At 40.2% G+C, this 25555-nt stretch overlaps 1 protein-coding gene across 3 annotated transcripts in view; it reads left to right on the top strand.

The window, feature by feature from the left end:
- Positions 1-23893, top strand: part of ARK2N (arkadia (RNF111) N-terminal like PKA signaling regulator 2N) — a 48719-nt gene extending 24826 nt beyond the window's left edge. Inside the window, exons 3-5 of one of the 3 annotated variants that reach the window (XM_075726482.1) lie at positions 10478-10660; positions 14699-14825; positions 21922-23893. In XM_075726482.1, coding sequence (XP_075582597.1) covers positions 10478-10660; positions 14699-14825; positions 21922-22111 — 500 coding nt within the window. In that variant the 3' untranslated portion in view covers positions 22112-23893. Of the gene's footprint in view, positions 1-10477; positions 10661-14698; positions 14826-17518; positions 18399-21921 lie in introns of those variants that run through there. The other 2 variants (XM_075726480.1, XM_075726481.1) reach the window with 2 other exon arrangements.
- The last annotated feature ends 1662 nt before the right edge of the window (positions 23894-25555 follow it).

Genomic DNA, 25555 nt, shown 5'->3' with positions numbered 1-25555 from the left:
CAGATTAGCAAACACTGTGGTGGTCTGAAGGTACGCGTTGCTGGTCTGGGTGAGACAGCAAGAGCTTCTGAACCACGTCTGAATGCCACTGAAATCATTATTTACTGGTGATGGGGAATGCCAGAACATTACTTTCATTTAAATAATACACTAACTTGCTATTGTGTGGATTTTTTTTATACCGATAGTTATCCTGAATAGGCAGGCTTGAAACTGTGATGTTTAAAGTAGGATTAATTTAAACTATATATTAGAAATCTCTATTTAATTCTTAGTATTATCACTACACACAGGGATTTTTTGGTCACCTCTCCATTAAGGCCTTTCTTCATGTAAAGTAACTTCTCCATAGCTACCAAAAAATGTATATTTATCATCAGTTAGAACTTAATAAAAGTTTCTAATTCAAATTAAAGTTCTAATAATGGAAGTTGAAAGTCTTTGCATAGATATAGTTTAAGTAAAGAGAACACTATAGGTCTCCTTGAGCTCTGTTATTTTGCTTTTTAAACCACAGTCACTTTTTTTTCCCCCTAATTATTTTAGTGTAATTCATTTTCTTCCTGTTGGAAATAACCACTGTATCTTCTGTAGGTCTGATTTCTTTTCCTCCCTGAAGTCAGTGGGAGTTTTTCCATGAATTTATATGGGGGTTTGGATCAAACCTGTAACAGGAACTTAAGAAATGCTTTTTGTTATCAGTATAATACTAACACTGGTGTGTTAACATTATTCTTGGCCCAGAGTTACTTTTTTTTAAGTATGTGATGCCTTCATTAAAAAAAAATGAGGTTAGAAAGCTGTGTTATTTTCAGAGTAACTGTTTGAGAGACTATGCAGGAGATAATTTTTACGTACTGGAATAAATTCTTTACAGATCACCTTCATGCATAATTTTGATACAAAGATTTTGATATGAACTTGTAAAAAAAAAACCTCCCACATCTGAAATTGTGTGCATTTTTAACTTAACTATAGGTAAAAGTAAAATGAGTTATTTTATGTTTGATTGCAATTTAGTAAACTTGTCCTCATCTGTTTAAGATCCTTCAGGGAAGATTATTTGCTGATACATAAAAAAAAAAATTGGATCCTTCTGGTGTTCATAGATTTTTTTTTTAATATATATATAAATATATATACCTTTGTGATGATGATAAGAGCAGCATATTTTAAAGCATGACATCTTTACAAGTCTTCCCATGCATGCAGAAGCAGCTTTTTGCAGTGACTGGTTTCTTTTAATGTGTAAAAGTCACTTAACTCAGTATGTCTGTAAGCATGCCCTTAACCTTTTTTATAAAACAGTATATATGGAGCAATTAGGTATTTCAAAACAAATTGTGTAAGGAGATCAGGTGAACGTCCTTATCTCTCAGACTGAAAGAGACTTTTACATATTGATCTCATAAATGGATGATAACTTTGTTAGGGGTGTAGCCAGTGAAATTTCTGCCAACTTTCAATGTCTTGGTTAGGTAATCTCTTTTAAAAAAAAAAAAAAAATTTGAAATCATTCAGTGTATTAATAGGAAAAAAAATTGGATTTGATTGCTATAGGCAAAAATGAAAACCTGTCAAACATTTTTATCCATGCATGTTAATTGTTTTTTTTTTTTTTCCAAGCAAGTAGCTATGAATGTGAAAGAGCAAGCAGAGGATTATAGCAGTTGAGCATTCAGACTGTACTCTTTCTAGGATAAAACTGTGCCAAGGCACCCAGAAAACTGAGGGAATACTTCATATTGGATAGAATTTTAACTTAATTTCCCCGCAAAAGCTACCTATTGGTAAGAACACCCGGACAAGACCTATGGCTGTAAATGGGTTTGTAAATGGTAAATATTATTTTGTTTGGTTGCTCTGAAAGCGCAAACTTGCCTCAAACCTGAAGCCAGATCTTCAGCTGTCATAAATCGGCTCCTTTGAAATGAAAAATGTGCGTTTGATTTACACAGTTGAATATCTGGTCCGTGAGCTTGTTTTCCATGTGAAGCAGCACGTTTCTCCTTCCAGGAGCCGAGAGGGGAACCCCAGTTTTCTGTTGTTCAGGTGTAGTATAACCTACCTGATGAAGGATCTGGCAGGCTGCGCAATTAAACAGGAGCATCTCTCTTCTTGCGTTGTGTTGAGAAGTTGAAAGATGCAGAGCGCTGAAGAAACCAACCTTCAGATACAGATACTAGTGATGAGTCTGTATTTTAAATGTGTGTGCGATAGCCTTTGGCATCTCTTTGAGAAAAGAGATTCCTAATACAGAATTTCAGATTATTTTTTTTTTTTATCTTTTTTTCCCCCCTCCTGGAAATATTTTTGCTATATTCTATGGCTGCAGTTAAGTTTAATGATTTCCACTATAAGCTCTTCTTTTCAAAGGGCTTTGAGTAGAAACGTTCAGGGAGTTAAAATTTCTTCAGCTGAAATTTTAACATAAATTTTAATCTCATCCATTCCGTATGTCACTAAAGCAATCTTGCCTTATTTAAGGCCGTTTTAAGATTATCAGAAGGAAACCCTTCTACTTTCCAACCCAGAGTTACATTTTTGAATGTATGGTTATGCTCACATCTCAACAAATTACTTCAAAACCACCAAATTTAATGAGTAGAGGAGAAATCAGTAGGAGTTTTGCACAGACATGGAGAATCAGTTTAGAGTTTCTCTAATTGCCCTAGGTTTTATACTTCAGAATGGAATAAAGAAGCATTCTTGTTTCTTTGAAGAGAATTTTACTTATCTTATGGTTTGAAAGAGTAAATGCATCGAGTTAGATCAGCTCGTGTAGACCATACTTCCCCGGCGTAATTCCAGGGAAGATGGTGCCAGTTTAAACCCAACTGGCTTATTCAAGTTTGTCTATTACCATGTTTTTTTAATATCAAATTATATGTTTTCAATGTGGCAGCTGTTTGCATGGGAGTAACTGAACACCCCTATGACTGCAGAGCTGGGATTTAGTCGCAGGTGAAACTGTTAGCATCTTTTTTTTTTTTTTGTGCAAGTGCAAAAGAAGTAAGGCTTTATATAAAGGCTCAATTTAAATTCAATTTAAATGTCCCTAAATGTCAAACTGACGCTTCGGTAAATGAAAAATTAAAGGATCTACTCCTAGAATTGGACCCTACGTAGGAGTTCTTGGAAGTCCGGGGGCTTTCGTGTGCGGTGTTTTTGCAGGCTTGGCTGCAGGTTCTTCCCCAGGCGTTTGCGCTGCTTCCCTCCCTCGAGCCGGGTTTGGTAAGGAAGGTCTGTAGGAAATTCCACCCTTCACGCATCCTTTTATCTGAGGGTTTGGGGTTTTGCTTCACGTGCTTCTAACAAAACCTCTGAATTTTCAGGTTTTATTTAGGGGGGAAAAAAAAAATTAAGGTAATATACACCATGATCTTAAAGGTCTTTTCCAACCTAAACGATTCTATGATTCTATAAACCAAATTCAAGTAAAGGCAGTGAAACTTTATTCAGTGTTTCTATTGCAAGAAATAACTGAGCAGGGGAAAAAAAAAAATCTTAAACCTTTCAGATATACTGCTCTTCAGTGTTATTTTTAACAGTATTAGAACAAAATAAGTCAGACAGAAATATACATCTCTATTTTTTTAAGTTCACTGTGTCTTTTAGTGTTTTTTGCAGGATTGTTAGGTTATTTTATCTGAGCTGCTAGAGTTAAGACTGGAGGACCAATCTTAACTTCACTGAAATGGGATTATATTTGGCAGTTATTTTACAAATTGAAACGTATTTATTATCACGGATTTCTCTTGTTAATATATTTTGTCTCTTCCTGTATCCACATACTGTAAATCTCTTTTTTTTTTTTTTTTAAAGTAATAGTTCAAGGGCATTAAGAAATTAAATCCTAGCCCTATTAAAACCAGTAGAAAATTTCTGCTACTTTCAATGGGGCTAGCATTTCACCTCATTAGAAATTGAACTTATTCTGCAGTTTTTTGGTCAGAGACTCCTTCAGCTGACTTTACGAGGAGTCTTTGCCTGATGAGCGTGTGTAAATCAGGCCAGTCGAGTAAATGTTTTTAAAATCATCAAGGTCTGCACTGCGACCACTGCAGTTACGTTTGGAAGCATTAAAACAAATGCGCTGTGTAATTTGTACTGTAGAAGCTAAAATATTCAGGCTGATTGATAGAGATGGACAGTACCTTGCGGAACACGCAGCTCGCAAATTTTATTAGTCTCATGGTGTTAGATCAGCAAACTGAAGGCACATGGAAAACAGGCTTATTAAGTTAGAAGTGATTTCAAGTGCTCTGTTACATCTCGTAGCCTGATCGAGCAGGGGGTGAGTCTGGCCCATCAAAAGTTTTGCGTCGAGCCTGTACCGGCCCTTCCATGGGAAGGTGCAGTTTGTACTTGCAAAAATGTCATGTTTTCTGGAGGGGCGCCTACGGGGTGCGTGTTTGCCTGCCTTTTCCTAATGTAAGTTGTATTTACATCGGGGGAATTCTTTTTTTTTTTTTTTTTTTAAACTGTCATAGCTATGTAAGAGTAGGGTGTGATGGTTTCCAAAACCCTCCTGATACGCTTTTGCAAGTAAAACTGGGGAAGAGATCTGGCTAATGTATCTGCTTCCATAATTAGTGAATCATTAGGTGGCATCAGGGAAAATAAATCCTATCCTGAGATATAAAGTGCACGCCACTTCCTGATATTTTCAATACGCAGCCATGTTCCATGTGCCTTTGCTTAACGCACAATGAAAAGTACTTTATTACGTCTTTATATATAATTTGGTAAAACGAATCCAAGATATTTGCCATCCACTCATCAAAAAGCCTGAAAGAATGAATGTTGATTAGCAAGACTTGAATTTTTGAGATCTCTCTTGATGTGATATATTGACAATGATCCAGTCTGAGAACAGATACTCATTTGATCATGTTGGTTTGATTTTATTATTTTATTTTTATGCTAAAAAAAACCCCAAACACAAAAGCTTTACTGTGTGAAATGAAGGACAATGTGAGGAAAGTGGATTCATCGATAACTTTTTGTTCACTTTATGATTTTAGAGAGAATGTTGTTACACTACTATTGTTTTTTATTGTATTTCCAATGTATTCTTTGCCTAACCCTGTAAATTTCGAAATGTAACTACTGTAACCTGGAATAAATAAATAAATATAAATAGTAACAAAGTGTTTCATGTTGCTAAACATAAAAAAGCACAGATCTCCTGCCCCGCATCCCCCTTTGGGAATTGCTTTAGGGTTCAGCTAGTTTGGGCCATTTGAGCTGCACATATTTTATGAAACCACAGCTCTGGATCATGTTTTAAATAATACCAGGTTTGTATTGTTTATCTAAACCAAAAAGATGCTCGCTTCAGCCTGTAGTCTTGTATATGAAGCCTTTCTGTTTGGATCAAAGTTACCGATGTGTCTGCTGTAAAACTATTTTGGCAAGTCACTTAAGATGAATCTTCTAGTTTTTGGCACACAAAATGTGATTATTTCGATTACGTTAATGAACATCTGATCTTAAAATTTATATAGGTATTAAAGCCCATCCTATGTTTTGGTTAATCTTGAAGTAAATGGAGTTCTCTCTTAAATTGAAGTGTCAAGTGTAAATGAGGGCATTCTTAGATCTTTTATTATTTTAAAATGCCTCGGTATTCTCTTTTGTTGCATAAAAAGAATTGCAATTTAGTTCAGAGTACTGAGATTGAGCCAAAGCAGTGCCTGCATTCACAGTGAAGATGCAGAGGTGAGGCTGGAAGAAGCCGTGTCTCCTTGGGCTTGTGATTACCTGGGTGCCTCCGTGTGTTGCCTTCTTAGCTTTTGCATGTTTCACGAAAGCATCCTTAAACACTATTTTTAAACTCAATAATTTACCAGTTAAAAATAGCTCAGTAATTTGAGGGGAGTGTTGTTTTCAGCAAAGCTGAGCTCCTCTGCTTGTTGGCCTTGAGCAAGCTGCAAATCTCTGCTTGCCTCAGTTTCCCCCATAGGCAAAAGGAGGTTAATAACCACCTCGGAGCTCTTTGAGATCCACTAATGGAAAGCTTTTTGTAAGAATAGAGCGCTGTAATTATTATTGCTATTATTATTGTACCTGTTCTGTGTGTTTTAAAGCTTAGGGTGATATTCGCACCTAAATAAGGCTCCACGTCTCCTCGTTGCAAAGACACCGATGACTCCAGAGGGCGATTCAGACCACCAAAATTAGGCTTTTAATTTTGAAATTATTTCAATCAGGATAGTCCTCTGGAGATTTCAGGGGTTTTGCGCTACTTGTAGAGAAAATACAGCAAAATTTCAATCCCATCCCTAAGGCTGGAATTCATCTTGTTGAACTTTGGCAGCGTCGAAGTTAGGTGCCTCGTCTAAGGTGGTTGTCTGAGCTCTTTCTGTGTCCTGGGGAAGGAGGGGAGATGGTGATGATGCTCCAGGCTGCAATTTCCAGGCTGAGATTACTTGACCCTGCAGTTCCTCGCTCTGGAACTCTACAGTGGGAGGGAGTTTAGGCGACGAGCTTGGCACGACCATACCTAAATTTAAGAAAGCTAAAGAGAAATAATGACTGAAAGGACAGAATTCCCCGTTCAGGTTCTGCTAGCTTAGTATCTTTTGTTTCCTATGATAAAGTACTGCTGTGCGTTGCTACACAGCTGTTGCAGCGCAAAGGTACGGTGCTTCTTATAGCATCGCTGCTTTTAACCTACATCCGAAATTTTACGCTCGATTCCCCCTTTTTGCTTGTGCTGCCGTTCTAGTGAATTAAGGGCTAATAGGAGTGTGGATCTTACAGCACAGTGCAGACCGCTGAATGTTGAGATGTTGGCTCTGTGAAAAGCATGTGAGTGGCTAGCGGAGAAGAAATTAGTGAATTTTCTACGTTGCAAGTTTAAAATAACCTGTGCAGACCTGAATTTTTATGCACGTGGCTTCCGATTCAGTTGTCCTGAGCGGAATTAGTTTTGATGAGCTGTGTAAATTAAGGGAGAATTGGACACTTGGAAATGCTGTCCCTGTGATGACCTCTGCCTCTGAATTCTTTAAAAAAAAAAAAAAAAAAAAAAAAAAGAGCAGTCTTTCCCTTCCCCTGTTAACATTACATGTCAACAGCTGTATTTTGCTGCTGGTACTTATTAACTTTCAGCCTTGTCTTTTTCAAGCATTTATTGCTTTAGAAATGAATTAAAGCTTATCACCAGGGAAATGCAAGTCTTCCAGCTACCTTGGCTTCTCAAAAGACACGATTTTTCTTCAGTAGATTGTTTAAATTACTGACCAGGGAACCTCCTAATTGTGCTACATTAAATTTTGATTCTGGCACGGTTTGTTTTGATGTCTGTTTTTCTATCTGTTGAAATCCTGTTACAGTCGGTAATTATGAGGAGTGGCTCTATTGTAAAGAAAAGAGGCTAAGTTACAACTATGGTTGTAGTTAATCCTTTTACCTTTTCAACCTGCAAGCATTTTTTCCACTTATTTCCTAGCTGAAGCCAGTTGTCCTTATTTCCTGGTAGCACACATTCACTTTGCATCACATCATCGGATGATCACATAGTTGGCTAGGGAAGTATTATTTATTTCCAAATTTAACCCCTCCTCTCCCGTCCTTGTAGCACTGAAAAGGAAACAGGTTTTTGGGAATGAAAGATTTTCAGAGGATTTTTTTTTTCCCTGTGCCTTTGCTGCAACTTTCATCTAGTTGTAGTTGTCTACAATTTATATATGGGATTATTTATTGTGTTTTGTTTTTTAAAACACAGGTTGGCGTTGATTACTTACTACTTCTTTTATACATGCTGGGAATCCTAGGATTTGTTGCAGCATTGTCGCTGTTATCTTGGCCTCATGGGTCATTTAGTGGTGATAGGTATGGATAACCCCAGTGTCAGGGGCCTTTCATTTCCAAATCTGATCCTGAAAGGCAAAGCTGAGAAAAGCCAAAATAGGTGTCTGCAGTGATTGCTTTGTAAATAGGCAGCTTGTTTTTTCCAGATTGTTAAATTGGTGGCTATTACGCTGACAAATATAATTACAGTTTATAAATTCTATTGAAAATATTTTTGTCTGTTTGATGTATACTAAATTTAAGCTAAGTTATAAGGTGTGCTGTTTGGAAGTGTGGAAGATACAAGAGTGGAGCTACAGATAACAAGTTTATGCTTGTATTTCCTACTGATGAAGACTTTCACACAAGTTATTTCTATGGGTAGGTGATGAGAATATCACTCTGCATGTATATACATTTATTATACATTTTTGCATGATTATACATGTAGGAGTGGTACAATTTTGACTTGAGACTATTGGTGCCTTTTGTCCAAATATAATTTTAGTTGTGTAGACATGTCTATCTAAAAATCACATTTCGCTTCTGCTTTTGGAGATCTTAGTAAGAAGCGAGAGAAACAAAGACCTGAAGGAACAGTACATAGCTCCTGAAATTTTAGATAACCTATTGAAAAAATGGTCAAATAGTCAATATTGTACTTGACCCTCGTATCTTCTGCACTCGACTGTTTATTTTTATAGATCACATTATATATGTTCACGCTGAACTCTGATGATAAGACTGAAAGAAAACATGCCTCTCATGATTCAGTCCAGTTGTAACTTCTGCATGTAATTTAATCATCGGCTTTCACAAATAATTAACTGAACATAAGCCAGCTTAATTTTGAACGCGGTATTCCATTATTTTGTAATCGCCTTTTTAAAAGACAAAGATTGCCTTTCAGTTAATTATCAGGACTTCTTTTCCAGTCATATAATCATCAGTGTTTCATGTTGCGAACAGTTTGGTCTTTAATACATTGGCATTTAACTACCCATTTATTTTTGTCGGGTCTGTTTTAAGTTTGTAATATAACATTGTTTTATGAAATTGTTGTTTTGGAGGCAGGTCTGATCGGAAATATTTTGTGAATTTCTTCATACCTTGTTGCAAAACTGATCTTTAGTATGAGTTAAGCAATATGGTCACTCTTAAATGAAGTGTGCTGCTAATCACAAAATAGGCGTTTCCTAAAACAGTGGGTTGATTTATGTTTCAGGGACCAAGTTACAAAAAAACCCGCCAAAAACCAAAACCAAAAAACCCCACCCTAAAAACCTCAGTAGAAACAGCTTTTCAGAGAACTAAATTTGAAACTTTTTAGTTCATCATGTTCTTTCCGTCTTCAACAGGCACTTAAACACTCCTAAAAGAAACCAATCTTTCCGGAAAAGTCTTTTCATTTTCTTCTTTGTTGACCAATAAAGATTTCTTTAGTAATTTTGTAATTCCGAAGGTCCTATCTTCCTAAACACATTATTAGTTTATAATTATTTCATATTATCCCATACAAATGATACCCTTAACAGAAGAGTCCTGCAGACACTCAACTGCCAGAACTTCTGGGGGTTGAAGCACTGCAGTAGCAAAGCAGCTGAGCTTTGGCCCGACCTGTTTTTCTATTTCATACTCATTTTTGTGGATGAAGTCTTGGCCCAAAGAAAGTTTTGATTCTGCCATTTGGGGAGTGGGAACTCCAGCCACTTTCACCTACTCTTGAGTCGATAAGCTATAGCTGAGATGAGGCATTTGAGTTAAAATGTGCATCCTTTCAGAATTACAATATTTCTCCGTTCTCTCTTTGCTACCACATTAATCCTTGTCTTGACTTTTACTCTTTTTCTGAGCCTCTTCTGTTTCTAGTATACTTTCTACTTATAAGTGATTTTCATTTCTCACAAAGAAAATAGTCGGTCCTAACAAAATAGACCAAAAATAGCTTTTTGTTATTTCTCAGGAACAGATTTCAGAATCGTGTAAGAAATTTTCTCTCCATCTTTCCCCCTTCACTTTCGTGGCCAAAAATGCATATGGTAATCATATTGAATTAAAAGCACATTTATCACTGCACATTATAGTTTCATGTCTTGCTACTCTTGATCTTAAAAAAACAACACCAAAAACCATTGCCATTTTGAAAAATTCCCCTGTCCTTGACAGGTAAACGTTACGAAAGGAAAGTTGCCTAATGTTAAATCATTGTCACTGGATCAGTTATATCAAAAAGTTAGTTTTATTCAATCAACCCTGAAGTACTGTGAGCTGTCACTTGAGTTTTGTAAAATTCTCTAGATAAATATCTTGTCTTGCCAAATTTAATGTCCTGTGACTTATTATTTCTTGAAAGTTTTATCCTTTTAAGATTGTAAATGTAACGTCAGATATGGAGATGTTTATGTGCTAATGTAAAAGATAATACACAAATAACTGATACGTTGATAAACGTGTTTTTCTTACATTAGTGTTTTCTGTGTATGCAAAGGTTTAAAATGTCTCTGTAATCTCAGACAATGTTCATTAACTGAAGTTTAATAGTTCGTATAATTTATAGTTCTTTCAGAGCTTCATGTAGGAGATTGCATTAGTGCTTAAACAAACTACTTGTACTTTTAAAGGCGTCTTTCACAGTATACTGACTTCTAATACGCATTGCTTTTCTCTCCTTCTGCAGATGGACCTCCAGTTGTAGCTCATTATGATATATCGGACACAAATTCAGACCCAGAAGTGGTAAATGTGGACAATCTGTTGGCGGCTGCAGTAGTTCAAGAGCACAATAATTCTTTAGGAAATCAAGACTCGGGATCTACCTGGAGAACCAGAGGGCTGCTAGATGACCTCAGTGCTGATACAGGTATGTTTAAATTCTCTTCCTCTGACATTTGTTCCAGCATCTCAGATGATGGCTCTCCCTTGCTTGCTTTCAGTATTTTTGTAGTTTATACAGCTTTAAAAGCTCCCTGTGTGGATTTTGCAATAAAACAGTACAGGTGCTTATTAAAAAGGTCTGACATTTGTTCCAAAATACAACTGATAAAAATTGACAAAGATTCCTGCAATGTATTTTTGACACTAATATTCTTAACTATTTTTTCTACTCCTTTTCCCTCTAATTACTTCCTGGAACTTAGGTCTGGGGTTTTTGTGTTGTGGTGGTGTTTTTTTTTTTTTAAATGAAAGTGAGCTAAGCTTGTTACTGAATGGTTGATCATGACGACGCATGCCACCAGCTAGTAAACAGATCATAATCTCATTTTGAGTATTGTAATTGTCTTGAGTATGTCTTTTTTGTTTTCGTTTTATTTCTTTAAAATACAAGCATTAATTATTCCCATATTCCATCTGCATTTCTAACATACCTTAGAAAATTGGACAGACCAGCGTCAGGTAAAGATGAAGGGTGAAAAGGTGCTGGTAAGTGGGCTTAGCATCAGGAGACAGCAAAGGAATTTCCTTCAAGAAAGCAAGAGCAGGAATACTGTGGAAGAATTCAGAGAAGTTCATGTAGCTCATAAAAATTGTTCAGCTTCACTAAGTGCTTGCAACTCTTCACTAACAAGAGCGTTAAACAACAACGTGGCATGCTACTGTGTTTTGGATGCAGAGAGCTAATGGAATATTTCCCATTGACTTCACCCTGTAGCGTTGTATGCCAACATACTGCCTGCCTTTCCACTCCTTTTTTCAATACCCACATTAAGATTTTTAGCTGCATAAGGCACAGAGTCTTGCTTGCAGTGGTGGAGCACAGCAGTTTTTTGTTTCGGGCTGTGTTTTCCAAACGTAAGCCTGCCAAAGGGCACCTACGTTGGAATTGTCCTGGTAGCTCTGAGCTACATTTCAATGTCTATAAGGCTTAAAGAAATACAACTATGTGGCACATTTTGAAAGAAATGTTCCATTATTGTATAGTGGACAAGTCCATTATTTGAATAAGAGAATCTCTGTTGCATTATTTTCACTGTGGTCTGTGGCTGGATGTTGTTCCACACTTTTTGAAGCTAGCCGGTGTTTTCCAAGCTCACTGGTACTGTTTGCAGGATTGCAGCTGACTGATAGTTAGCTATTTGACCCCTAACAAGCCCACTCCTTTATAAAAAGTGATTTATTAAATGATTAGAACAGCTGAAATTAACTTTATTACATAGAACTAACGGCTTGGTACTTCAAAGGAGTGTAAGGAGATAAAAAGTAATGTTTCTTACCAAGCTTTCTTCCACTTTCTGCTTACGAGTACAATGCTGCGATGCAGGTAGAAATTTGTCTTCCTTCCTTCACCCGTATCCAAAAGGACTTGCTAGGAAGAGGTTGCCAGGTAAAAGAAAACTAGAAAACTTCAACGAACTTCTCCATCCCTGACCCTGTGGGAACGTGTCCAGACAAATTTGCTCCTGGTGCTACGGCCGTTTCAACGTCTGAAAAGATGAATCTCTTTTTCGTCCTGCGTACACCTTGCCCCAGAGCCCTGTAGCCTCCATCCACCTCTGACTGCACGTTTGTCAGCACTGGCCTTTCCTTACCACGTCTGGGACTGCACATTTGGAAAGCAGAATTTTCAAATCTTAAATCTTGTTCCCAAATTTAATCTTCAGCGAGTGTCTAGTTTAACAGACATTAAACAATGTGTTCCCATGGGAAAATAACAACATAAGCTTTATCTAAGTGAAAGATCTTATTAGGGCACACTATCGCATCTTTGTGCATGGGCAAATATTTTGGGCTGTTTTGCAAGCCCTGATGTTGTAGGGCAAACAAAACATCTCCTTTGGGCGTCATCCTAATGTTCGTGCAAAGAAATTAACAGCATAGGCATGTTATTAGGCATGAAATTTGTATGGCCGGAGGCTGTAAATCTATCTGTGAGCTATAATCCTGATTTACAGTCAGCTACTCTTGCTAATGGTGGTTTCTCTACTGCTAATTACCTTTTTGTTGCCTGAACTTAAAGCTTTGGTAATATATGAAAGCTCTTTTGGGGCTCTCATTTATACCTCTGGGGATTCATTTGGGGGCTATTTAAGAGGTGGTCTGCTTTGTCCCTCTGCCAGACATTACCCTGTCTAGCAAAGGGTGCAGAACGGTGGTACATCCTGAATGCATTAATACAAGATATTAAGGCAGGTTGATATCCATACCGGTTTGCGTGAATCGATGACCAAGGATGGTGTTGCCGTTCTGCTGCCCGTGCTGCGGCAGCAGTGACACACAGGAGCGGGGCGATGCGAATGACCGGGGCGGTGATCACGTAAAGCTCCCGTTGTGCATCGCCAGCACACGGATCAAAGCCTCTGAGCGCTTCCATTTCATGTTCCACACTATGCCCAGCCACTTCTATTAAAGAAATATCCGTGACCCATTTTGGGGCTTTCTGGCGGTCGGTGATGTTTGCCAAGAAATATTCAGCTGCATTGTAATGTTAGGAAAAGTCTGCCTGGGCTATTAACTCATTTTAAGTTCAGCTGACAAAGCTTTTTTTGTCTTGTGAGGTGGAAACTCCTCCTTTGGGTACATGGCAGCACACAGGTTTCCTTCCCTTGCTAACCCCGATCAGATGTTGCACCAAGGGTCTTTGCTTTCCAAAAGCTGAACATACAGTATGGTCTCCGCCCCTCTAGTTGCTTGCATCTTTTCCAAGTACTTAAAGCAGTCATCAGAAGGCTTCCCTGGCGCTTGTTTTAAATCTAATTTCTTCTCTCTGCATCCTCTTGATCTACCTGGGGGTGTAATCAGTTCTGCATCTTCGCACACCTTTGAAATTCGGTGGATCGTTATTGCATCCTCCTCCTCTCATCTTTGAAGAGGTGTCCGGTCAAACTAGATATACATAATATATTCATCTAATCTCAGATTTCCTCCTTGATTCTTCCCCTGTGTAATACAACTGAGTGAGTGGTTTCCAAGAAGTAGGAAGCCCTGCTTCAGGGCTGCCCAGTGTCCCCCAGGTTACTGCTAAAGCGAGACAGTAGAAGTAATCTTTTTTTTTTTTTTTTTTTTTAAGGGAAAAAAAGTAGAAGTTAGCGCTTTTTATTGAAATCTTATTTTTAAATTATTTTTTGTAATTGCTTCTTTTCTGTAAAACAAATAATAATTTTGGCTCTTTCGTGTTTTCCATGCAAGTATCATTTAATATGTCACAACACAGCTTCACTAATTGTGGTGGGGAACCTTCGTAGCAGTACTTGGCAGGAAAGACAAAACCTGCCACGCTCGTGAGTATTTAGAAAGCACTTATTGTCTGACAAACCAATGAACTGGATAGCATTGAGGAACTGTAATAAAAACCCACCACTGCTGTATATGGAACTTTTGAAAAACAGATTATTTTTTTTTTTCCAAGTATTTGTAATAATGTTAGAGCAGATGTGTGAAGCAGCGTAACCAGAAACTGATGGGTTTGTTGGGTTTTTTTTCATTAACTGGCTTCCCCTGGTTTTTGAAAAAAAGAAAATAAATTAATTTTCCTTGGTGTGTGTGATGTTTCTGTCCAGCCTGTAGGCTTTGTTTGCCACAGTATCATTGAGTTTGATTTATTGACAGTAGATTGTTGTATTTCTTTATTTCAAAGAGGTTTAGGCACAGTCTGACTTGGCATTGTCGTACAATAACAGCTGGAAAGCCTAATTACATCAAGTGTCTTGATGCAGTAGTTGGGCTTTGTTCACATTTGTGTAATAACACCATCACTAGAGCTATTGAGACTGGATAAATCCAGCAGTCATCCTGTATCAGGTGATGAACTGAAAGTTGGATAACTTGATCTAGTAAGATTTTCTAATCTTAGTGTTTCAGTCTTTTCTTGGTTTTGTTAGCTTGGGAAATTCATTTTCCAGCTGATTTCTGAGTTGTGTAAGCTGTTAAACATTGGCTGTATTTGCATTTTCCCCGTCTGTAGGTCATTTGGATCCAGGCTTCCTTGCAAGTGACAAAACCTCTTCTGGTAATGCCCAGATCAATGAAGAAATTAATATCGCCTCTTCTGATAGCGAAGTAGAGATTGTTGGAGTTCAGGAACATGCCAGGTATGAATTCCTTTTTCTTGCTCTAATATTTCTTTAATTTTATCAGAATATCTGTATTGCCAAAATTAATAAAGAAAAAACCTGCTGACTTCCACTTCTGTAGTTATCCATCCATGGCTGATGCCCAAAAGGTAGCAAATGTTGCACTTGTTTTTTTCTATTCTGCTGGTCACGGGGATGTCAGAATGTATTTTCCTTCAGACAATTACCAGCAAGTGTTCAGATTGAGCTTGTGATTTGATACCAAGCATCAACAGGCTAAACATATGTAGTATTAAAATACTAAATATTGAGATACCAACTTTATATACATCAGGAATTCAGATTTTAAGGGCGTAGTGTGAATATGCAAATACATAAACACAAATATTTATGTGGGTTTTTGTTTCCTTTCAAAATATTCACTTACTTTAAGCATTTAATCAGCTTCCAGTTTATTTAATTAATCAGTAGTTGTAAAAATACTATCAACTTTTCAATGGCTAATGTCATAAGATAGCCCCTTTAGATTAAAAATCGGATCCTTATGAATTTTGGTTTTATTTCAAGGTACAAGAGAATTCAAATCCCCAAAGCAGATGAGGGTAAGGAAGCCAGAGATTTCTCTCAAGCTCAGATAGAAAGCTGTCCAGCTGTGCTTCAGCTGTTATTCTTGATAAGCATTTTTTGATGTTACTCTTCATCTTTAGTCTATGATCTTTCCTTGGCTTAAGGTACCATGAAGCAGTTGAACAAGACTGGCATTTTCATATAGTATGAAGGGTTAATTTGGTGGAATAAAAGCAAGTTAAAACAGTGTACAGACAAGCTCTTTCTAAAACTAGTCTGCTGCCTGGTGGATGCTTGGAGGTGGGAAAGGGCTGTGAGGGGCAAGGAACAGAGCTGTTCCCCATTGTCCCTTCACTGTATCTTTCTTGAGGAAGGAAGAACGAAGGTGTACAGGACCCAATTTTCCAGGCAGGAAACTGTACAGATAGCGTGGGCACAATCCAGTGCTGTTGGATATGAAAAAAGGAAATTTTAAGGTGCTGAAGGAAGAGAGATTTAGTCTTCGCTTTTAGAATAATGAAAGGCCTTGCATGGCTAACTCTTTTGGAAGATACTAATTCCGTAGGAAGTAGCTATCCTGGCTGTTTATCCACCAGACCCAGCGCTTAGAGGTTGTCAGCACAGACTTGTCTTCCACTACTAGTTGTTCATGTAAATCTGTCTAGCCCTATGTACACAGAACCCTTCTGCTTGAGGTCCTGTGTTCAAAAGCTTTCCATGCTGCTTGCCTCGATAATATTTACTGTATACAAGAATGGAAATGTTAAGTAGATGCAGAGCTGCTGTTTAAAATCCATTTATCAGCTATCTCCTGAAAACTACTTCTTACTGGCTCCGTTGAATACTCACACATTTCAGTTGTTCAAATCCTATTTAGAATTTTATTTCTCTTCCAGGTCTAGGCTTGCAGTTTTGAAGTATTGATGGGCTTCTGACAGGGTTGTCGTTTGGAAAAGGTTTAGGTTTTTGATCAGTATTTTTTGCATGCTTAGTTAGTATGGTGTTTGGATTCAGTTCTTTTGCTGACACTGTTTTTTATCATGCTGCATATTCCATGTTGTTGTTGGACTGGTGTGAGTCGTGGCACCCTAGAGTTTGTCCATCATTTGTAGTCTTTCAGATTGCTAGTGAATTGGTGGTGTTTCTCATCACTGGAATATTACTTGGCATCTACTTGACACCAAGTCATGTTTTTCAGTTTGTTTAATTTTTGTCCAGTAGATTTTTTTTTTAATCATGCATGTGTATAGAACAGTCTTCCTCTGTTTTTTTTCTAGGTTTTCTTTTTTTGGTTGCCTTTACTTGGTATCTTCCCCTTAGCTACAGATTGGAAAGCATGTTCCCTAAGCCAATGTTTGATTGGACGTTTTGCTATTGGCTGGTGTGACTTGTTTGAGGATAAACACTCTTATTTTGTGAGGTATCATTTCTATGAGATAATTTATAGCTTGCTTTTTGTCATCTTCAGGAAGTAAAGTTAGTATTAGCTTTGCCTAAGCATTGAGGACTGGTTTGTATCAGAATGATAGACCGTAGTCCCTGAGACCGAACATCGTATTTAGTTTGCTTTGGCTATGAGCTTTTCTTGTCAGTTATGCTTAAAAATATTTCTTCTTAAAAGAAAGCTTTTTTTAAAAAAAAAAAAAATCCCCTACATTTGTTAGAGTTCTAGTTTCTTATTACTAACTCTTTGTAGATAAGTACTTTAAGTATTTATTTTTAAGACTGAAAAAGTAATAAAAAACGTCATTCTGAACATCATATCCAAAACTAAATACCGTATCTGAGAAGGAAATGAGACATTTATATTCAGAGAAGTTAGAGCTCAGAGAATGAGATTTTTCATTCTGTTTCATGAAACTCTAACCAGAGCCAAGAGAGATGAGCATAACCTAAGTAGTTCTGGAGAAAATAAATTGCACTACCTTAAATTAAAACAAATAAAATGTAAATGTTAGGGATGTCACTAGGAAAATTCCTAGCCTGGTACAGCCCTTGGATTATTACCCATTAGTTCTCTTCCATGTGGGTGGCAATGAAGCCGCAACGTGTAGTCCAAGGGCGATCAAAAGAGACTTCAGGGCCCTGGGACAGTTGGTAAGGGAATCTGGAGCACAGGTTATTTTTTTTCTCTCTCCTTCCAGTTGTGGACAGCGACACTGGAAGAAACAGACACACCCAGTCTATTAATACATGGCTCCATGGCTGGTGTCACCACCTCGATTTTGGGGTTTTTGATAATGGGATGGCCTGCATGGCACCAGGCTTGCTGGCATCAGATGGGATTCACCTTTCTCAAAGGGGGAAGAGGGTTGTTGCTCATGAGCTAGCAGGGCTCATTGACAGAGCTCTAAACTAGGCTTGAAGGGGGAGGGTGATAATATCAGGCTTGCCTATGACATGCCATGGGACGACGCACCAAGGTTGGAGGGACGGGGTGCTAGCGAGGGCCCTCAGCCTGCTGCTCTGAGACGTGCTGGCTACATGACAGCACGCTTGAAGTCTTACGGAGATGAGCCAGGGGCTCCTGAGGTACTAGGAGCCAACAGGGAAACACCAATGAAATACCTCAAAGGAATTAAGGGGTGTTCCTCTAAGAAGGTGACACAGCCAACAGCCCAGCTGAAGTGCCTCTACGCCAATGCACGCAGGATGGGCAACAAACAGGAGCAGTTGGAAGCCACTGTGCTGCTAGAAAGCTACGACCTAGTTGCCGTTACTGAAATTTGGTGGAACAAATCCCATGACTGGAGATATCAATGGTGACAAGCTGTTCAGAAGGGACAGGCGAGCAAGGAGGGGTGGAGGCGTTACCCTCTACATCAAGAAATGGATAGTGTGAAGAGCTGTCTCTGAAGAATAGCCACAAGCAGGCTGAAGGCTTATGGGTTAAGAATCAGAGACCGAGGAAACAAAGGGAAGCTTGTGGTTGGTGTTTACTACAGGCCGCCTGATCAAGGGGAGCCTACTGACGAAGCCTTCTTACTCCAGCTACGGGAAGCATCGCACTCACAGGCTCTTGTCCTGCTGGGGGACTCCACACACCCCAACATCTGCTGGAAAAGTAGCATGGCGAGCTGCAGGCAATCCAGGAGACTCCTGGAGAGCACTGAGGATAGCTTCTTGAGCCAGGTAATAGACAGCCCTACCAGAGGGGATGCGATACCGGACTTGTCGGTCACCAACACAAGTGAGCTAATCGGTGGCATCAAGATTGGAGGCAGCCTGGGCTGCAGTGATCACGCACTGGTGAAGTTTGCAGTCCTGAGGGACATGGGTCAGGCAAAGAGTGAAGTCAGGCTCCTGAATTTTAGGAAAGCAAACTTGCAGCTGTTCAAGGATTAGTCAATAGGACCCCCTGGGAAACTGCCCTCAGGGACAAGGGAGCAGAACAGAGCTGGCAGATCTTTAAGGGCAATTTCCATGGAGTGCAAGAGCTCTCGATCCCCAGGTGTAAGAAATCAGGCAAGGAAGGGAAGAGACCAGCATGGCTGAGTCAAGACCTGCTATCCAACTAAAGGGCAAGAAGGAAATGCACAGGCAGTGGGAGCAGGGACAGGTATCCTGGGAAGAGTATAGGGACACTGCCCGGTTGTGTAGGGATGGGGTCAGGAGGGCCAAGGCAGGGATGCAGCTGAACTTGGCAAGGGATGCAAAGAATAACAAGAAGGGCTTCTACGGGTATGTCAGCCAGAAAAGGAAGGCAAAAGAAAGCATACGCCCCGCGATGAGCAAGAGTGGCAAACTGGTAACAACGGACGAGGAGAAGGCTGAGGTATTCAACAACTTCTTTGCCTCAGTCTTCACTGGCAGCCTCTCTTCCCACACCTCTCGAGTGGATGGACCGCAAGACAGGGACTGGGGGAGCGAAGTCCCTTCCACTGTAAGACACCACCTGAGGAACCTGAATATACATGAGTCTGTGGGACCTGATGAGATGCATCCCAGAGTCCTGAGGGAATCGGCTGGTGTAGTTGCCAAGCCACTCTCCATGATATTTGAAAAGTCATGGCAGTCAGGTGAAGTTCCTGGTGACTGGAAAATGGGAAACATTGCATCCATTTTTAAAAAAGGTAGAAAGGACAGACCTGTCAGCTGCACCTCTGTGCCTGGGAAGAGCATGGAACATATCCTCCTAGAAGCTATGCTAAGGCACATGGAAGACAGGGAGGTGATCTGAGACAGCCAGCGTGGCTTCACCAAGGGCAAATCCTGCCTGACCGACCTAGTGGCCTTCTATGATGGAGTGACTGCATCAGTGGACAAGGGAAGAGCTACGGATGTCATCTATCTGGACTTCTGTAAGGCCTTTGACATGGGTCCCCCACAACATCCTTCTCTCTAAATTGGAGAGACATGGGTGGATTGTAAATTGGAGAGATGGGTGGACTGTTCAGTGGATGAGGAATTTGTTGGATGGTCATATCCAAAGGGTAGTGGTAAACAGCTCAGTGTCCAGATGGTGACAAGTGGTGACCCTCAGGGGTCCGTACTGGGACCAGTGCTGTTTAGTATCTTCATCAGTGACATAGACAGTGGGGTTGAGTGCACCCTCAGCAAGTTTACAGACAACACCAAGCCAAGTGGTGCGGTTGACATGCCAGAAGGATGAGATGTCATCCAGAGGGGCCTGGACAAGCTCAGAAGGTGGGCGCACGTGAACCTCATGAGGTTCAACAAGGCCAAGTGCAAGGTCCTGCACGTGGGACGGGGCAGCCCCGGTGTCAGTACAGGCTGGGGGTGAAGGGGTTGAGAGCAGAGAAGGACTTGGGGGCACTGGGGGATGAAAAGCTGGACACGAGCGGGCAATGTGCGCTGGCAGCCCAGAAGGCCAACCGTGTCCTGGGCTGCCCCCAGAGCAGCGTGGGCACAGGGCGAGGGAGGGGGTTCTGCCCCTCTGCTCCGCTCTGCTGAGACCCCGCCTGCAGCCCTGCGCCCAGCTCGGGGGCCCTCAGCACCGCACGGGCATGGAGCTGTCGGAGCGGGGCCGGAGGAGGCCACAGCAATGATGCGAGGGCTGGAGCAGCTCTGCTGTGAGGCCAGGCTGGGAGAGCTGGGGGTGCTCAGCCTGGAGAGGAGAAGGCTGCGGGGAGACCTGACTGCGGCCTGGCAGTGCTGGCAGGGGGCCTATAAGAAAGATGGAGACAGACTTTTTAGCAGGGCCTGTAGCAATAGGACAAGGGGTGATGGTTTTAAACCAAAAGAGGGGAGACTCAGACTGGATATAAGGAAGAAATGTTTTACGGTGAGGGTGGTGAGGCACTGGCACAGGTTGCCCAGAGAGGTGGGAGATGCCCCATCCCTGGAAACATCCCAGGCCAGGTTGGACGGGGCTCTGAGCACCCTGACCCAGTTGAAGATGTCCCTGCCCATGGCAGGGGGCTTGGACTAGATGACCTCTACAGGTCCCTTCCAACCCAAACCATTCCACGATTCTATGATTTGACCACTGCAGAAAACCTGGGTTCCTGAAATATGGTACACGTGCCTTCACAAAGAAACGGGAACAGGTTACCCCAGCAGCCAAACATCTGCTTAAGTACGCAGCCAGGAACAGCTACAGCCACCACCAATGCTTACAAAAGCAAAACAATTTTTGGAGCACTAGGTATAAAGTTTTACTAGCACTTGTTTAAGATTTACAGCCGGGAATGGAGTGATCATCTTAAAGACTCCAGTAAATTCTCGTAATCACTTCATCGTATAAAAAAATTAGTCTGTCTTTCATTTTGTTTTTTTTTTCTAATTATTACTAGCTTGTACTTACGTTGTCACATATCTATTATTAATATAATAGGTAAAAATACTGTGCAAATAATTAGATATGTTCCTCACTTCAGCAAGGCACTTGAGTATGTGCTTATCTTTAAATACATAATTTAGTCTCGTTGACTGTAATCACTGAAAGCTCAAATGTTTTGCTGAAGTGGGGCTGTACTGCTACCAGTGAGCATTTCCCAGCATGTTTGTAATTTTTAGTTAAGAAGTTAAGACGACCAAAGAAAAATCAAGTGTAATGGCTGTAATAATGTAATTAGCAGATCTCTCTGGTAATTATTGTAATGAAAGTATCATTATGTCCTTATTTTAACATGGTTTTGATTTCATATAGAAAGATAGCTTTTCTCTTTGTCTCATCAAGCATCACTTAAAATTTTTCTCTTTTTAAAAATCCAGTGGGTAAAACTGCTAGCAGGAAACTACGCTCGTGAATAGTGCGTGGTACTCCACGTGATGGGGCAGACTTCTTCAAGATCCTTGGGATCCGTGCACGTATTTTGCAAGGAATATCACTTTACATCCACTGGCAGAATTCAGTTCTTAAAAATAATTTAATCTCTCCCGCCACCCCCAAGTTTAAGTTTAGTCTCAGCTTTGTTTACTGGGGATTTAAGATGTCATGGGCTCTACAAATGGAAAATCCACAAGGACGTTGTGGAGAGGGACATGTTAACAAGATGCCTACATGATAAAACACTGCAGCTAAGAATCTTGTGCCTGAATTCAACAGTAGCTTTAATCCTTTGTGTTTTTTGCCTTGCTACAGGTGTGTGCATCCCAGGGGAGGTGTGATTCAGAGTGTGTCTTCCTGGAAGCACGGTTCGGGCTCACAGTACATTAACACTCAGCAAACACAATCATGGACAGCTGTGACTCCCCAGCAGAATTGGTCTTCGCCCCCCGAAGTTGTAGACCTCACCTTGGATGAGGACACCAGACGCAAATATCTACTGTAATGCAGTGTCACTGTGTTTGTGTCCCCGACCCCTTCTCCCCTTTGTGGCACAGAAGTTCATTGTTAAAGCTTCAGCTTCAGAAGCCCTGTTCCTGGCATTATGAAATTCCAACTCATGAAGTTTTTCATTTCCATAAGAATGTAGTACAATTTCAATATCATTTAAAATGTTTTTGCCTTCTCAAAGGAGGATTCCTCCCAGAATTCAAAGCCAATAGCTCCAAATTTAAAACACATCTACAGTTACTAACTTGTGTGTGCGTTAATCTGAAGAAATAACTGTGTGCAAACTTACGTCCTCCCACCCTTTCCCACCGCCAACTTCAGAACATTTTTAATTTATCAGTATAGTGAGTTTGGGAGTGGAAGTTAGTGTTTTGCTGTGTGAGCATCACTGATTTTGAGAAATGCTGTGTCCTCACTGATTTCAGTGGAACTGGGGGTATTCAACACTTCCAAAAATTGGGCCAGGAGTATTTATACCCAAGCTGATTTGGTTATGTTACCAGCAGGAGGGACATTCTTTAATACAAACGGCCCATAACATATGCACTGAACAGCTTTCAATTAAAGGATTTTTATTTTCAATATAATTTATAGTTTACACTCTTTTCAGTGCTGAGTCTTCTGTCTGCTTGACTACTGTGTTTCACTGATCATTTCCCACAGCTTGTTACGGTTTAAAATAGTAACAGTAGTGACTTAGTAGCAGCTGATTATTGCAAAAGCACAAGAAAAAAAGAAAAGTAATCAAAAGGCCCAGCATCCCTCTCCTTTTTAAACATAGCTGAACTTTTTTACCTATATCCGAGTCTTGCCTGGAGTAGGAGAAGGAGACAAAACTAAACATTTTGCTCGTAGTCCTAATTTCTACTGTTGCTTATTTGCTTCATTGACCATCTCAAAAAGAAAAAAAAAAAAACCTTGCAAAGCCTCAGTCTGGCAAAGCACTTTAGCAGATGCGTAGCGTTCAGCTTAGAGAGTTCGCTGAAATTCGTGGGGCCATTCAAGTGCTTAAAACTCTGTCCTAAAAGATGTTGCAGGATCAGGGCTTAAGGTTGTGATCTTTTTTTTTCTTTTTTTTTTTTTTTTTTTAAACCAACTAGATCTGCACCATTTTCCTGGCTTTAGGTCATGTCTCTTATCCTAGTTTTGGAATTGTTTTTAGGGTATGATCCAGGAAACACTTTCTACCAGGATATTTACTGAAATCAGTGGAACTACTTACTTTAGCAGGCTGTAGTTTCTGTGGCGTGTATGGAAATTCCTGCCCCTCATCTGTCATTTTGAGCTTTTCTCAAGGCAAAAACCAAAGATTAGACTTTAACAAGATGATATTCACTTTAAATGTCTATTGTGCAATTAAAATGTTCCTTTGTATTCAGAATGTTTCTAGTGGGAATTTTGTACAGCTCTATCATCAGAATTTTTGCCATTTAAGGCTGAACGGGGTAGTCAGGACATGGGAAGTTCTGTTTTCTTTTTGTGTTGGCTGCTTTCTAAATCTGTTTGGCTTCCAGTAACTTTATCTGTGGGCAGAAGAAATAAATAAAATTACCTGTGTTGTCACATAACTTAAAGGAAGAAAAACCTGCCAGTTATACCAGCAGTGGTGGTATAGTTAATAACAAACAGCTTTTTCTTTCATAAGCAGAACGGTTATGACTGCACTTTAAAGAGCAGCTAGGTAAGGGATTGATATTCCAATTTCAAGCTTTCTCAAACATTGAACATAAGTGTATTGCATGGCCAGAAAAATGTATGTGGTGCTTCTAGTGACCGATTTCTTTCTCTGGGGGTGGGAGGGAGGGAGCGGCGCGTGGACGGAGCCCATTCGCATTGCAGTAGGGAAAAGCCCTGTGCTGTTGGGGCACTGTATCAGTAGTGGCCGTCGGATCTTTTCTCCTTGTATTTTAATCACGCAACTCAGCCGTCATTTTAGTGGGCTAGCACACATGCTGTCAAGGTAACTTTGGAACAGTGATATAGTGTGGCTGCTTTTTCCTGTTTCACAAAGTCTTTTGAAGATCAGTTTTGAAGAAAGCTGCAGGGACCCATTCGTCGTCCTTCCATGAAAAAATGCAAACTAACTCTCTCAGTTTTCAGTTTGTATATGATGTGACTTCCATGTATATATAAAAACGACTGCGTCCTAACCAAACTTCCTCCAATTGTGCACTGTGTTTGTTTAAACAATTCATGTATTGTAGTCTGATGCAGATTTTCTTTTATTTAAAACACTACATATTTTCTCTTATTCTTCACAAAATTGAAAGGGTAGTGATCCGAAAACCGCAATCACTGGATAGCTAGGAAGCGTTTTTGTGTTTTGTTTTGTTTTTTTTAAAGAGAGCAAAAGGTGCCTGGATGGTTTTGCTCTTCTCAGTAGGAAAGAGAAATGCTAGCCGTTGTATGGCTAAGAACCAACGCACTTGGGGCCTGATCCAGAACCCACTGGAGTTGATGCGGGGCTTTCCGTCGGCTTCAGCGTGCATTGGCTCAAGCCCGTCATGGTTTTAGCAGTTCCTGAATTGCTGGAGTGTGAACTTGGAATCTTCTGTAGTGAAGACAAATCATTGCTTAGAATATAAATGTTTAAAACATGCGACTCTGGTTAAAAAAGTTGATTCTTCTCGACACTCATTATTTAGTTCTCATTTTCCATCTAGTATTTAATGGTCTTTGGAGAAAAAATAATAATAAAACAGAGTGTTATATATATATATAAATATATATATTTTTGGTGCAAGATGAGACCTTCTGTTTTTTGAAACAAGTCTGTAGCATAAAGGTTAAACTATTTTAAGACAAAATAAAATAGAGTGTATTATTTAAACAACATCAACTCGTTTGGGAATTTTTTTTTTCCCCCCACCTTCATTCAATACGCTGCCGTTTGTCACCTCTCCAAAACAAAGCCTTAAGCTCTGGGAACGGGTTCCAGCTGCCCAAATTCAGCAATGTTCCCTGCGTTTCATTTTGAACATCCAGAATGTAAATGTCATTTCCTGACCACAAAAGCTTGCTTTTATCTCCCAGACCAGGACAGGACCACCGGTTCTCCCTGTAGCGCTGGCGTAGATGCCGGGGGACGCGCAGGTAGCGGTACCGAGCCCGTTGCGCTCTGCAGAATCCCGTAGGGATAGCCGGAGCAACCTTCATAGCGGCATTTCTCCCACTGCATCCCCTTGTCCCGTCCTCACAGCTGTCTTCCGCTGGTCGACGAGACCGTTTGACTAAGAGACCGGTTACGTTCGGCTTTTCTCACGCAGCCGGGTAGTGCCGACAAGCTGGGATCTGCTGCCATTTGAAATGGATGCGTAGACCAGCGGCGAAGCTCCGGGCAGGTCCTCGCAGACCATGAGAGGTGGTGCCGGGCTGAACAGCGCTTGGAGAACCGCTAAATTATTCCGGGGAATTTACAGCTGCAAGTAAAGAGAAGGAT

This window comes from Pelecanus crispus, chromosome Z (assembly GCF_030463565.1).
Source record: "Pelecanus crispus isolate bPelCri1 chromosome Z, bPelCri1.pri, whole genome shotgun sequence".
Classification (NCBI taxonomy): domain Eukaryota; kingdom Metazoa; phylum Chordata; class Aves; order Pelecaniformes; family Pelecanidae; genus Pelecanus; species Pelecanus crispus.
This window is presented reverse-complemented; position numbering and strand designations above follow the sequence as displayed.